Below are 13,584 nucleotides of genomic sequence, written 5' to 3'. Positions count from 1 at the left end.
GTCGTTCTGATTGGTCACCTGCCCTGTAGTTGACCGTTACAAGTTTCTGTGCTGAATGAGTAATCCGAGTTTTTTCCCTTGTACCCTAGACTTCTGCTCTTCAAACATCACAAATGTTCATTGTTGTGATTCACATTTGTCTTCTTTTTCCATAATGTTAAGCATGCACATTTTCTGAGCTCTGTTTAAAAATTTGTTGTCAATTCATTTTTGCTATTAATTCGTTTGAAGTCTTTCATTTTAAAGTGGTTAAAATATATTCAGGTCTTCCTGCTACACCATCTCAAAATTTTTGTTTGTGTATTTCTAAGGAGATGTTACGGAGACATCATGTGTAGCACAACCCCAGTCAGTGGTTATAAGATATAAGATTATCAGAGTTTGTGGATACAACTTCAAATCTAAAATACGTCAGGACTTCTGGATTATCCAAGTTTGCGGATACAACTTCAAATCTAAACTGTTTATTGTTTATTATAGGCTTGACGGTTACAATCTTCATTTTGCTTTCACGATTCTCATCTCTCTCCCAGTCCCTTATCATTTTGCCCTTGTGGCATGCGGATTTCACCTTAGGCACAATACTGACTTTGTCTCTCTATATCCAGAATAATCCTCCACATCTGTTCACAGCTTGTGGCCCTCCAAAGGTTTAAATGTGGAAAGTAAGGTAAACACCTGGCATAAAGAGAGCTTTTAGGCTGCTCATGGATATGGCATTTAGTTGCAGGGGAGAATGGACCCTTGCTGCCTGGTTTTTGGCTGCATTAGATTAGCTGCCTTTCAAGATTAGGATGGTACGCCATCAAAGTGGCTAATTAGCCAAATCCTTTCCTCTTGGCCTTGTTACAACCAGGTTAGCTGCAGATATTTTTTGTGGGCCAAGACTACTTATTAAACACGATTAAAAAGGCAAGTAAAAACAAAGCAACTCCCTGTGGATATGATGGAAAAGGTAAGGTATTGAAGGGAAAATGTGTTTCGAGTGATGGAGCTTCGCAGTGTCAGACGCACAGGAATAATGATTTTTATAGGGTGCACTGAATAAGGATGTGGATCTCAGCAATTTGTTATTTTTCTGCTCCACTCTCAAATGTTAAGACCACAACTCAGAAGAACCCTGAGCTCACCTTTAGCCCAGTCCCAATTCCAGCTTAGCATATGTAGAAAATGAACATGGAAAGAAGGCACATTGATGTGTCTCGAATCAAACACCTTGTATTTTTCATCATAGTACCTCAAATCATTTTATGGGTTTTGTCTCTCTAGCTGCCACAAAGCCATTATTATGCTACCATGCCAAAAAATGCAATTTTGCCCAAATCTGGAGGAAATTATACAATATTGGAGAAGTACAGTATATCCATGTGTGTAATATTTGACCAAATTAATTGCTGAATTTTGGCATTAGTACTAGTTAATCAATGCCACTGATGGAGTGGGGAACAAAAAGCCAAAAGTTCTCATGTAGGCAAAACATTGCTAGAAGACTTTCAGCTCCTCCACTAGACTTGTAGGAGTCATTTTTCCAGTAAATATAAAATAAATAAAACGGAGCTGATGCAGTGGCTTATAACATTAGCTTCTGTGAAGGACATAAATTGACTATTACTGTGTCATACCCCCTCATTGTGAGACAGATGCATTACAGCAAGAGTTTTAAAACCTTTAAAAATATATATTTTTAAATAAATGACTTTTGTCTTTTTTTTAATTTTTTAATATTTTATTCATTTGTTCTAGTGAATGGCTTGTCCAAATAATTTCAAAGCAAGGCCTCTGTGGATTTGTATGCCCTTTTCATCTGTGAATCATTTCATTATTATCTAAATTCTATTAAGAGTTTGTGTGATCATTTCAAAGACATTGGCAATGCTGTGAACATCGCCCTCCTCTAATCCTTTCCTGTCAGTAAATCACTTGCAAGGCTTAGGGGGAAAAAGGGGAGTCGAGCAAATGTTCTCCAGACAGCAGCAAACTACATGCAGAGGCAAACACTTGCGTCTGACTGAATGACACATAAAACAAATCTATTGTTCTCGACCTTGCAAGAGGATGAAGCACATTAGATGTTGCTGGCAGTAATGAGATACTGCATCACAAGGCTACTGGCTGAGAAAGGCAAAAACATGCCAAACAGAAATGTCAGTGGTTGAAATTGACATGACTTGCATTTAATCCCAGCGCAGATAAAGCACAACAGCAAAATCCCTGCACGTACACATTATACACAAACCATTACTCAATACCCTGTATGCGAATGAACATACTGTATGAAGGACAAACACACGAACGAGCACTAGGCAACCAAACTGACAGCTTCAGAAAGGCACAAGGAAATGGAGTAACTGACCCCAATCACTAGTTCAGAACTCAGAAGCACGGACATTGCATTTAAGGTGGTAATGTCACAAGAGCACTTGTACACTCCTTAAACAAAGAGTTACTCTCTCAGCAGTCTCTATTAACACTTTAAAACACTGAGGTAATTTTAACAGGGAAACAAACTTAACCCTTTACAACATGAATGTAATTCTATTATAGCTGATCAATTAAACCAGTTTTAATGTAAAAGGCCACTTATCTATTTATTATTTAAAAAAAAAAAAAACCTAACATCATATTCTCAGACTCACGTTATTCACTTATGGGTCATGGTTGGCTTGAGCAGATTCTGGTAGCGCAGACCACAATTTATTAAGACAGTCCCGGACTTGGTGTCAGACCATTGCCAGGGCCCAATCACACAAAAATCACACCGGAGCCAATTAAGAGTCACCAGTATACATAAAGCTGATGTCACGTTAGCGACTTCTAGTCATTGGAAATGTCAGACTTGCCTATTGCAGTTGCTAATCTCATCGCTGAACCACAACAATTTCAATCACTAGACATGTCAAAAAATTGGCAAATGCGTGAAAACTTCATAGCAGAGTCTGGCCTACACTGCTTACTAACAATCAATAGCATGCTGCCGGTGCCGTACAAAGGTTTAACAGGTACAGCAAGTTAAAGCCTAATCTTGCCCCTTTTTTCTTTTTCCAATCTGTCATGGTATGTAAAACACAAGAAACCAGACAGATGAACTTCTCTTCTATTTGTGAGCTCCAAAACACCTGCGTTCCTTGTTGCTGCTTTATATTTCCAAATGAGCATTCATTGATGGTCAGCTCTCACGCACACAGAGCCCACTGCTATGACTAAAGACAAAAATCAAACCGGGGCGAGTGGCAGACTAGTTGGAGTAACTGAACTGGGTGTGTCAGAGTATGCGACTGGCCTTCACAGGAGTTCAACGTGGACTGCCTTTGACTTACTGAGATTACGTAAATGAAGGCTACGAATGAGAATTCCTGGAAAAGTCGTCTAGTGTGACTTGCATTGCTTTGGACATTTGGGAGGAAAACCAAACGTCCAAACTATACATTGACAATGACTTGGACTCAAAGGATGGTAGTGATACCCTCTGCGCCACCGTAAATTAAATGTATATATACACAGTAAACACACATAGGATATCAAAAGTCAATGCACTTTTCAGCTTTTATTGAAGTAAACCAACACACTGAATTTTTCTTAAAAATAGCCCTTTGTATTTTCAACTAAACATTGTTGGTTACAACATCTTAAGGCGAAAAAGGTTCAACATGATTTGTCTTGAATTTAGCCATTCAAAAAAAAATCTGAAATTTCAATAAGGCTGTCTAGGCTTGTATTATATGGGGTGAATATACACACCTGCGGTGGGCTGGCGCCCTGCCCGGGGATTGTTTCCTGCCTTGCGCCCTGTGTTGGCTGGGATTGGCTCCAGCAGACCCCCCGTGACCCTGTAGTTAGGATATAGCAGGTTGGATAATGGATGGATGGAATATATACACTGTATATAATAAAATATATAAAGGTATATTCGTAGAACATGTACAGTATTTATTATGTATCTGACAATTATTTAAAAAGAAAGTCCACCAGCATCTCTACTTCTTGAGCAGGCTGAAGCAGGCCGGTCTGTGCCCCCCTATTCTGATCTCATTTTACAGGTGTGTAGTAGAGAGCATCCTCACCTCCTGTATTACGGTGTGGTACAGCAGCTGCAGACGGGACGGCACTGCAATGGGGGGTTAGGTCTGTACAGTGGGACGTCGGCAGCAGCCTACCCAGTATCGGGACATTTACACCAGCAGGTACAGGAAGTAAAGTCACCTCCATTATGGAAGACGTTACTCATCCTGCACAGGGACTGTTTGCTCCCCTCCCATCAGGCAGGAACATCTTCTTCTTGGACGCTATGAGACTTATGAATAAATCATCACTAAATCTGACTGTGCACTCTGTGCAATTTCTACTACCCTTTACATTTTGTTTAAATGGTCTCATGTACTAACCTATTGCTACTACCTTTTTACTTGCAGTTAATTACAGGGCATTCTGCAATAATATTTCTTTTAGCTATAGTTATTTTACTTTATGTATTAAATGTTATTTCATTCTATTTTATTATGTTTATCTGTGATACCTTTATCATGAAGCTTTGGAGGTTAAGGGGCTACTTATGCAGTACTAATTATTTAATTTTTTTATGGTTGTTATCGTTATTGTTTAATCATCATTACCTGAATACTGAATTTTGTTTCTGCATACGGATGTTGGAACGACCATAAAGATCCTTGATTATGTCGTCCACGTCCATGTTTTTTTATGATATTAAAGAAAATGTCGATTGTCCTTCAGGCCCAAGGAGCTGCCACTCCTCAAACAGGACAGCTAATTTAGCCATTAGAATTGGCCGACAACTTAACCCATAACTGGAATGTACTAACTTCTGAGTTTAACTGTTACAAACATGTTCAGAAAAAAGGCCTTCAGCTGTGAGAGGCAATTATTTTTGTTTTGATAAGATTTGACTGCTTAATCCGATGTTTTGGCTGAAAACCTGCAGCTCCCCTGAGAAAGTGCTGCAGACATCTGAATTTAACAAACCCAAAGGTCAGCAGGAGGAAAAGATGTGTAGTAGAGCATAAACCACAGGGTCTTGGAGAGACCACAGCTTCTTTTAACACCACTGAAGGGCAGACATTGCAGTGGCATTGGCCAACTTGGATGCCACAAAAAGGTAATTGCAGCCCAGCTACTAACACATACTAATAAAATGTCAGCAGAAGACTGTCTAGCAATTTGGAAAAGCCATTTGAATGAATGAATGAATGAATGTACGTGCTAAAACTCAGGACAAATTGTAGGTTAGAAAGGTATAGCCAAGGATGGCAAAATCAGAAACGGTAGGGAGTGTAGAGAATGGTCATGGCACAGTTAAGACAGTCACTTTGAGAGTTCTTTAGTGTCACCTAAGGGGTGCATTTGACTGTTAAATGCCTAGGATAGTGGGTGGAATGATCACAAAGTAGCAAAAATTCTGCACTTGTATTTAAAGCACAGAGATCATAGTGCTGCCCCCAAGTAGCTGTAAACACTGGAATCTTTAGATTTTTCTCTACAGTTCATCATACATTTTTGTTTTATTTACTGGAGGAAAATATCATTCCATAAAGTGTAACTTAACATAACAAAATTCAACCCCCTCCTGATATATTTAAACCTTTCATTCATTTTGAAACCTGGAAAGTCTCTTAAATTTATAGAAATCATTGTATTCGGTCACTACTTCACACTTGGTGTCCATATTCAACTTCGACTCAGTGTGCAGGTTATTCCAATTGTATTGAGGTTGGGCAACTAATGAATACGATTCCTGCCACGTTATTGCTGCGATTACAATTTTATCAATTTGAAAATCAAACTGTTCAGGTGTAGCAGTCAATGTGACTTTTAAATAACAAGCAAGGTAATAAACGTCGAACTGGTATGCAGGCTGTATATTAATCTAAGGGCCTACAGGTAAAAGACAAGGGTTATTAGCATTGCTCTACAAATAGTTGTTTTTTTATAAAGCAGTTTACAATGCAAGGACCTCCATCACATGAGCATTGGTGTTAGTAGGTCTGACTCTTCATCAGAAATACTGTGACTGCAACATGAAATGGTTACACTTATATAAAATTGTATCTCCAGAATCTCCAGGGGGATATTCCAACTTCTGCCTGCTTCAAGTCAGGAATCTCAGCTACTTTTCAGAATTACGGTAAGCAATGAATTCAAGTACCCTATTAGGGAAGCCTGGAGATTTCTACCCAGTAGCCCTGTGGCAGCCATATTTTCATTTTTAAATACATATGTTGTTTCAGGACACACTTCTCCCATTGATGTCAATCTTGACGGCTTAATTTTGCAGTCAGTCAGAAAGGTGACGCAAATCATAGGTGTCATGTGAAAATAATGAAGCCCACTCCTTTTTTCTATGTTTTCCTAAGAATTATTTTCCTCGTCTCATGCGAGTTTTAGTAATTTAGATTTCTTTACTCCCCAACTGCTGTTCAATGTTTCCTGAAACTTCAAACGCTCATCCTCAGTGGTGAACAATTCGAGTTCTTGGTAAAGCAAATCTTTAGACCTTAACACTGGGCAATAGATTAACAAAAAATGCTGGTATTGCTTTTTACTCTTGTATCAATGACACCAAAGTACAAGATGAGGCAGGCATGTCTGTTTAACCTGCCAAAAGCAAAGACCACGCAACAAATTAGGATCAAAAGTGTTGAACTTAAATACACGAAACATCTTAATAATGTGTTTAATCGTTACATTTTCACTTCATTGTGGGGCACTATTAGAATCAAGAGTTAGGAAGGTGAGCAAGTGGCCAATGGTATTGTTGTCTCACAAGAGTCTACTTAGGTGCTACAGTATACTTGATATATTCCCACAAATTAAAGCCTCAAGTGGGAAGAAAGAATGCAAAAACAATACGGAATACACACAAGAACAGTAGATATGCCATCTTAGATCCTGATCATAATTAGGTTTATATTCAAATTCATTGGTCCCTCTTTTCTTCAGTGTAAGCAGCCATATTTCATACTACCTGCACATTGGTAGCAGGTTTGAAGAATCCTGAAAACGCATTGTTATCATGAACAGTAATGGGCACAGTGTGAATTCAGACATGAATTTAAAAAACAGTCCAAACTAAAAAAAGCCTTGCTCTTTTAACTGACATAACAATATGGAGGTTACTTAATAAGGCAGATCACTCAAAAGTAGATTGTATAGAGCACTTTTCACATAAATCACTAACTTTACACTATTCAATGTCTTACATTCAGTACTCACCTTTGAAAGCTCCTGCCCAGGGCCACATTGCTTACAAGCAACACAGTTTCCTGCCTGATCCCTATACTCTTGCTCTCGACACTCCATATTCTCTCCGGCTTCTGCCACAATCTAAAAAACAAAAAAAAAAAAAATACACAAAACAGACAGTTATACCACCAGTCTGCACTACTGGAGAAAAGAAGTGTACTTTACTGAAAGACAAGGTTACAGAAATCAGAATCATTTTATTGCTAGCATGTGAAACATCCCAGAATTGACTTTGGTTAGGTGCAAAACATGGAATACAAGACATAACCAAATCAAGACAACAATTTCAACCCACCATTTACCTGACATGCTGCAAACCACTATAACAAAACACATTTACAAACTTCAATAGTTAACTCAAATAAATAGAAAAACTACGAAATATACATATGAAATAGTACAACTTTAGCAAGTACAAAGTATTTACGAATAGACAAACAGCAGAGTTACCAGTTGCATGTTGCAAAAAACAGTTAGGTGTAGCCCTGTGTAAGTTTATTTAGGATCGGAATACTTTGAGGAAAGAAGCTGTGGAGATGGAGTTTAATTTGGGTTGCAATAGACCTGTGCCTTCTTTGTGATGGCAATTCAATGAACAGACGGCTGCTGGGGAGAGTGGAGTCCGCTGCAATCTTTCCTGCTCTCTTTTTCACTCTGGCAATGAATAGATCTTTTAATGTTGGGACACAGCAGTCAATGATTTTCTCAACTGCACAAATCACCCACTGCAACCAAGTCTTAGAAAGAGAGGAGGCAGAAGGAAACCAAACGGTGATGGAGGAGGTCACACTACTCTAAATGGTGGCGGAGTAAAAACTGAACAATATACGTCTTGATATGCTAAGCTTCTGAAGCTGATGAAGGAAGAACAATCTCTGCCTGGCTTTCTTGATGATGGAGGTAATATGCGTGTCCCATTTTAATGTGTTAGTGAAAATAGTTCCCAGGAATTAAAATGACTGAACCACAGACCCAGTCTGGCCATTCATTTTCAAAGATGCACAGTTAGTGACTTCTCGGCGGAAATCAATCTTCATTTCCACTGTCTTAATAGCATTGAGCTCCATGTTGTTACAAGAACACCATTCTACAAGACAACCCAACTCTTTGATAGGAAGACCTGTCATTATTAGAAATGAGACCCAATATGATTCTGTCATCTGCAAATTTTAGGATTTTTACAGATTTGTCCAAGGATCTACTGTCATTCATATAAAATGAAATCAGAAGTGAAAGAAAAAACAGACATGGTACATAAAATGCAAGTGCATTAGAGAACTTGAAAGGCCTTCAGATCCATTTGTGGCCAAAGATTTTGAAACAATCCCGATGGACCACATTTCTAGATTGAAAATGTCAAGGGTCAGAATGTGACCAAAAAGAAACACACTTAGTTCTAGTTAGGACAGAGAATTTGAATGGTACACCATCTCTCAGTAGGCCCAATCAGTTTGCGAAGCTCATAAAAGGTGGCCAAGACTTTGGCTTGCCAACAGATCAACATCCCCCTTTACTGATTTTAAAAAAAAAAAAAAAACTTTACTACATGTAGACAGCCATTCAAGCAGTATATGATACAGGAGCAACCCTGTGATCCTCAACTGGATTAGATTGAACAAAAATTGATGGTTGGATGATATAGGGGCAAATAAATGCCACATAATCATATAAAAATACTAACTAAAATCGACAATTGCGGTCATGATCATTCAAAAAGATCAAATGGTAAATCTTTCAATTTATTATTTAAGCCCACCTGGCATACAATACCATTCTAACACATACAAAGCTGGGGTCAGTTTGGCACTCTTTTTTAAATGTACTTATTTTGCCGAAGTCAAAAGTCTCAGCCACTACACCACTCTGCCTGTGGCCTGGGAGAAGAAAACTGGGGTACCCAACACACACACAAAAAAAAAAAAAGACAAACTCAAACTCCTGGAACTGTGAGGTACAATGCTGCTAACCACTGCACATCACCAATGCCACCCTCATTATTAAAACAATAAAATTAGAAATTATGGCCATGAGCATGAAAAATAAAAGAGGCAACAGTATTATACAGTAAACAGATCATACTATTAGCTAGAGATCTCTAGATTTCTGCCAATAATATCACATTTAAGTAATTATATATGGTATGTAAAGCATGCAGCTAAATGATACTGTTCAACCTACTATAAATTTACAAAGATATGTAGGCTATGCATTTTGTTAAAAAGCCTCATTTTGTTGTTAGTAAATTATAAAAACTTTATTATTTGATTTGATTCTGACCAGCAGGATTATTGAACATTTCCTTTTCCTTCTTAGTATAAACATTAGCTGGTCCAGAGATGCTCATTCAAGCTCAGTGGCATCACTCGCTAATTAAAATTGTACATTGCAGGTTATCCAGAGTGTGCCTATTTCTGAAAAAGTACTCAACAAGAAGGTAAAGTTCAAACAGAAAACTCTGAAAAGTGGACACAAAATATATGTAGACTACATCAATTAACGTTAAAAATATTTTGTGCAAGATATCTGTTATCTTTCAGATGACCTTCAAGCTGCATCTAGTTAAGATATATAGCTAGATATTTCTAACATGTACATCAGGTACATCATCCTTGAACAGTCGCACAAATATGTTAACAGTAAAGTACATAGTAACACACTTTATAAAACTATCACACGCGTGCACACAGGGGGCAGCAGAAGGGTTCTAATGAATGTAATTCTACCACCACTCCAAGTGTTGGCGCTGTATCCTAATGCCATTTCTCTTTTTTTTCCCTCTGCAGACAGGCGATTGACAGCTATAACGCCTCTGACATCACTTCTGGTGTCCATCCACATGGACCCACCTCTTCCTTGTTCGTTCACTTGAAACTCCGGTCTGAAAAGACGTTGCCAAAATTATATGGGGTAACCAGGGTTATACCCAAACTCTTTATCATTGTCTTGTTTTTATTTACAACACATAAACCCAGATATCTATTTAAACAAACAACAACATAGAGATCAGTTGCCATTGGTTAAAGTATACTGAAGTCAGGCTAACAGAGTTTCCAGCTAGCAAAAGAGGAGGCCAGATAATGGACATGGGGGAAGAAAATGAAAACCTCTTTTGGCAGGGTTCTTTGAGAAAAGGACTTTCTGACAGGAAGACTATATATAGTCCTTTGGGACAAACAAACTCAGAATTTAGCTGAAGTAGGTCAAATGGCACACCCCCAACCCACACCTCGTTGAACATTTGACATTATCATATTCTCTAACCGGAGCTGTGCTATAATAGGATGGTCCAGTGCTATAGCTATTGGCAGCTATGGCATCCTACACAACTTCTAATCAGAGAGCATGTCAAAGTGAGTGACTATAGGTGCTTCAAGGATGTCAAATTACACGACTTGAGTGGCAATGCATTAGGGATTAAACAACTGACTCAACTTTTCAACACAGTTTCAAATTTCCAAAGTATAACCTTAACCCTTAGCCTGTAATCACTTGTCCTGGGTATGATGTTAATCTGCATCCAGCCCTGCAAGCAGGTCCTCCAACTTATAGGGAAAACTTGGGTTTTTGTGGCAGGATTGGCAATCTAGCCACCATAAAAAAACTCACACTGTTCCAGTATGGTGCAGAGGTGTCACCCACTGCACTCCGGTCCTAATCCAAGTAAAGTGTCATGTGGTGGGTGCATCAACACGCTATCAGTGCCTCCTAACCCAATCTCTGCTGTTGCTAATGCACATACAAATCCTTTCTAGGTAGCCCTTTCTTTTTACTTTTTCCGATTCTGTTGTAAAAAGACACACAGATCACATTAGACAAGCTTCTCCTGTGTCCAAAACACCCGTTTTTCTTCTTTCCTTGTATGTGAACTGTATACATTGAAATTCTAGATTGCTCTCAGACACACACATGCCTGCCTCTACAATTTAAGACAAAAATCAAACCATTGTGAGTTGCTGGGGATGTCAAACTACACAGGACTGTGCTGCGAAAACCCCCACCTCATTAAGATTATGTAAATGAGATCTGAAAAGGATTTAAAAAGAAAATCGCATAAAAAGTCATGGAGTGTGACAGGGGCTTAAGGTCCTGAATGGGAGAGAAAGCAGTGGCAACTATTTGGATACCCATGACACCCAATGATAAACATCAATATATGAAAATACAAGAATGATAAGCCTATTGAGAATATTCTCAAACTGGCTGTTAATTACAGTAAACTCCAAAATCATTGAACTCCTCAAGTGACAAGCCAAAGCAGTATTCCATCACCGTACTGCATGCACTATTTACAAAGCAGAAACCTCTGTCCAGGATTACTTTTTAAGAAACTCACTTTTGTGTTAAAGAACATTTCAGGATACTTCACTAAATGCCAATCCACCAAGCACTTCAACACCCCACCTTGACCAGCCATGCTGAAGACAAGACATCCAAGAAATCTTAAACACAAGTCAAATGCAAAATGTGCTGGGATAACACAGTTATTAGTTAACCACATAAGCCAGATGGGCTGAATGGTGGTCTCTCATATGTAAATATTCTCAGGGTTATGAACAAAAGCGCTTCAATTAACGGTTTGGTTTTACTTTTTACAATGTTTACATGGCTTAAGGACAGCCCACACTCATAAAAAAGCTGTTAAGGCTTTTGCTCGAGACTAATGGCCATCAATCCAGTAATAAATATGAACAACACAATGTTTTACTCTGCTGACAGATGAGGAATTTGACCTCTGCAATTTTTTTTTTAAAATTGAGCAAATACCCTGTTGTCCTCTAGAATTGTTCTGGGCTTGTGGAAATTGTAAGTATATAAATTTAGGTGGGATTACAAAAATATTTTGTTTAAATATATTGTCATTGGCACTATGACAAAGGGCTTTGCAGAGAATCTCACAATGATTAAAAAGGAGATTTTCTACTTTGCTGGAATTAAAGCCTTTAAAAAGATTCAAATAGAAAGATACAGTAGACGACAAGTCTGTTTGGGGACTTTGTTTCAATTTTTTTTTCTTTTTTACATATTTGTGTAACATCAAAAGAAAATACCAAGAAACAGCTTTAAAAAAAAGGGGGATAATGGGGATAAGAGACAGGATTGATTAGATGGTTAATCCTCTTCATGCTCAGAGGGTTAGCGAGGCGACAGTTGCCCTATGACACTTCCTCTTTGGCCAGTGCTCCCTGAATGGCTCTTTGCTTTCATTGTTTAGTTCCAGATGCCGAAGGTGGACATCTGTGTGGGGACTGCAAGCTTGAGCTTGGATTTTCTCAGTGGATTATGGTTTAACCCCCATATTTCAAACATACTCAGGTTTGGTTAATTGGCAATACTAAATCAGCCCATTATAAGCAAAAATGTATTTGAGCTCATCCTTTTACAAATCGATGAGAGGTTCCTGCCTGCCACCTCACAGTGTTTGGAAATTAAATGGAAATTCATTTAATTAGTTGTTAAATTAGAGATAATAATTCCATTTTCTTTTGTGATCCGTCTTAAAACATCTTTGATATTCATCTACACTCTTCAAAATAATGGTTCTTTAATAGCACTATAAGGTTATTTATTGGGCTGTGTTGTTCCTCATAGCACATTTGCCTGAGAAAGTGCCATTTCATTCTGTGAAGGATTCTTTACATATGAAGTTGGTTCTTTGTGCTTTGAAAAACTTCCTAATATGTAGAAACAAAGCAAAATCTTTAATGTATGGTAGGCTACCACACAGGACAGATTTAGAAAGACTGGACAATACTTGTCTTACTGTACATATGTACCAACAGCCCTTGTAATATCATGACCCACTGCTTTCAACAAATCTGTTTCCTTTTGTCATTCATTGTATGGAGCCTGTTATGGAACAAACTAAATAAAGGTTCTTTCAGGAATTATGTGGATGGGTCTTTTGGGAAACAAAAATGGTTACACCATTTGCTCATAAATCATTTTCTTTTTGTCAAGTCGACTGTTGTATGAAAAAAGTAGATGAGAAGTCGTCAGAACATTACAATTCAATAAAATGTTGAAAACAAAATTTGCCAGTTGTCCCACTGGTAGACCATTTGGATGGACACTGCCTTATGCCAACAGGAAACGTCTGTCTCACATATCTTCCATAGCACATAGACACTTTATAATGTTGTGCGATTGTGTGCACAGATCTGTCTTGTGTTGGACAGACACCCCATACACAGCCGATTCCTACCTTACACCCAAAACGGCGATTCCCCACAACCCCTAATAGATACAGATGTGCATAATTTTTGGTGAGAACAGACCATGCAACCCTAACAGAAATTACAGAATAACGCAGTGCCAAAGCACTCGTAGGAG

The 13,584-nt window shown here is 38.3% G+C and overlaps 1 protein-coding gene across 3 annotated transcripts in view; it reads right to left on the bottom strand.

Moving 5' to 3' along the window:
- tnfrsf19 (tumor necrosis factor receptor superfamily, member 19) overlaps nucleotides 1-13,584 on the bottom strand; it is a 111,282-nt gene that overhangs the window by 85,524 nt on the left and 12,174 nt on the right. For all 3 annotated transcript variants that reach the window (XM_039745452.1, XM_039745449.1, XM_039745450.1), the window contains one exon: nucleotides 7,225-7,335. In XM_039745452.1, the coding sequence (XP_039601386.1) occupies nucleotides 7,225-7,311 (87 nt within the window). In that variant the 5' untranslated portion in view covers nucleotides 7,312-7,335. The remainder of the gene's footprint in view (nucleotides 1-7,224; nucleotides 7,336-13,584) is intronic.

Source organism: Polypterus senegalus, chromosome 2 (assembly GCF_016835505.1).
Source record: "Polypterus senegalus isolate Bchr_013 chromosome 2, ASM1683550v1, whole genome shotgun sequence".
In the NCBI taxonomy this organism is placed as follows: domain Eukaryota; kingdom Metazoa; phylum Chordata; class Cladistia; order Polypteriformes; family Polypteridae; genus Polypterus; species Polypterus senegalus.
This window is presented reverse-complemented; position numbering and strand designations above follow the sequence as displayed.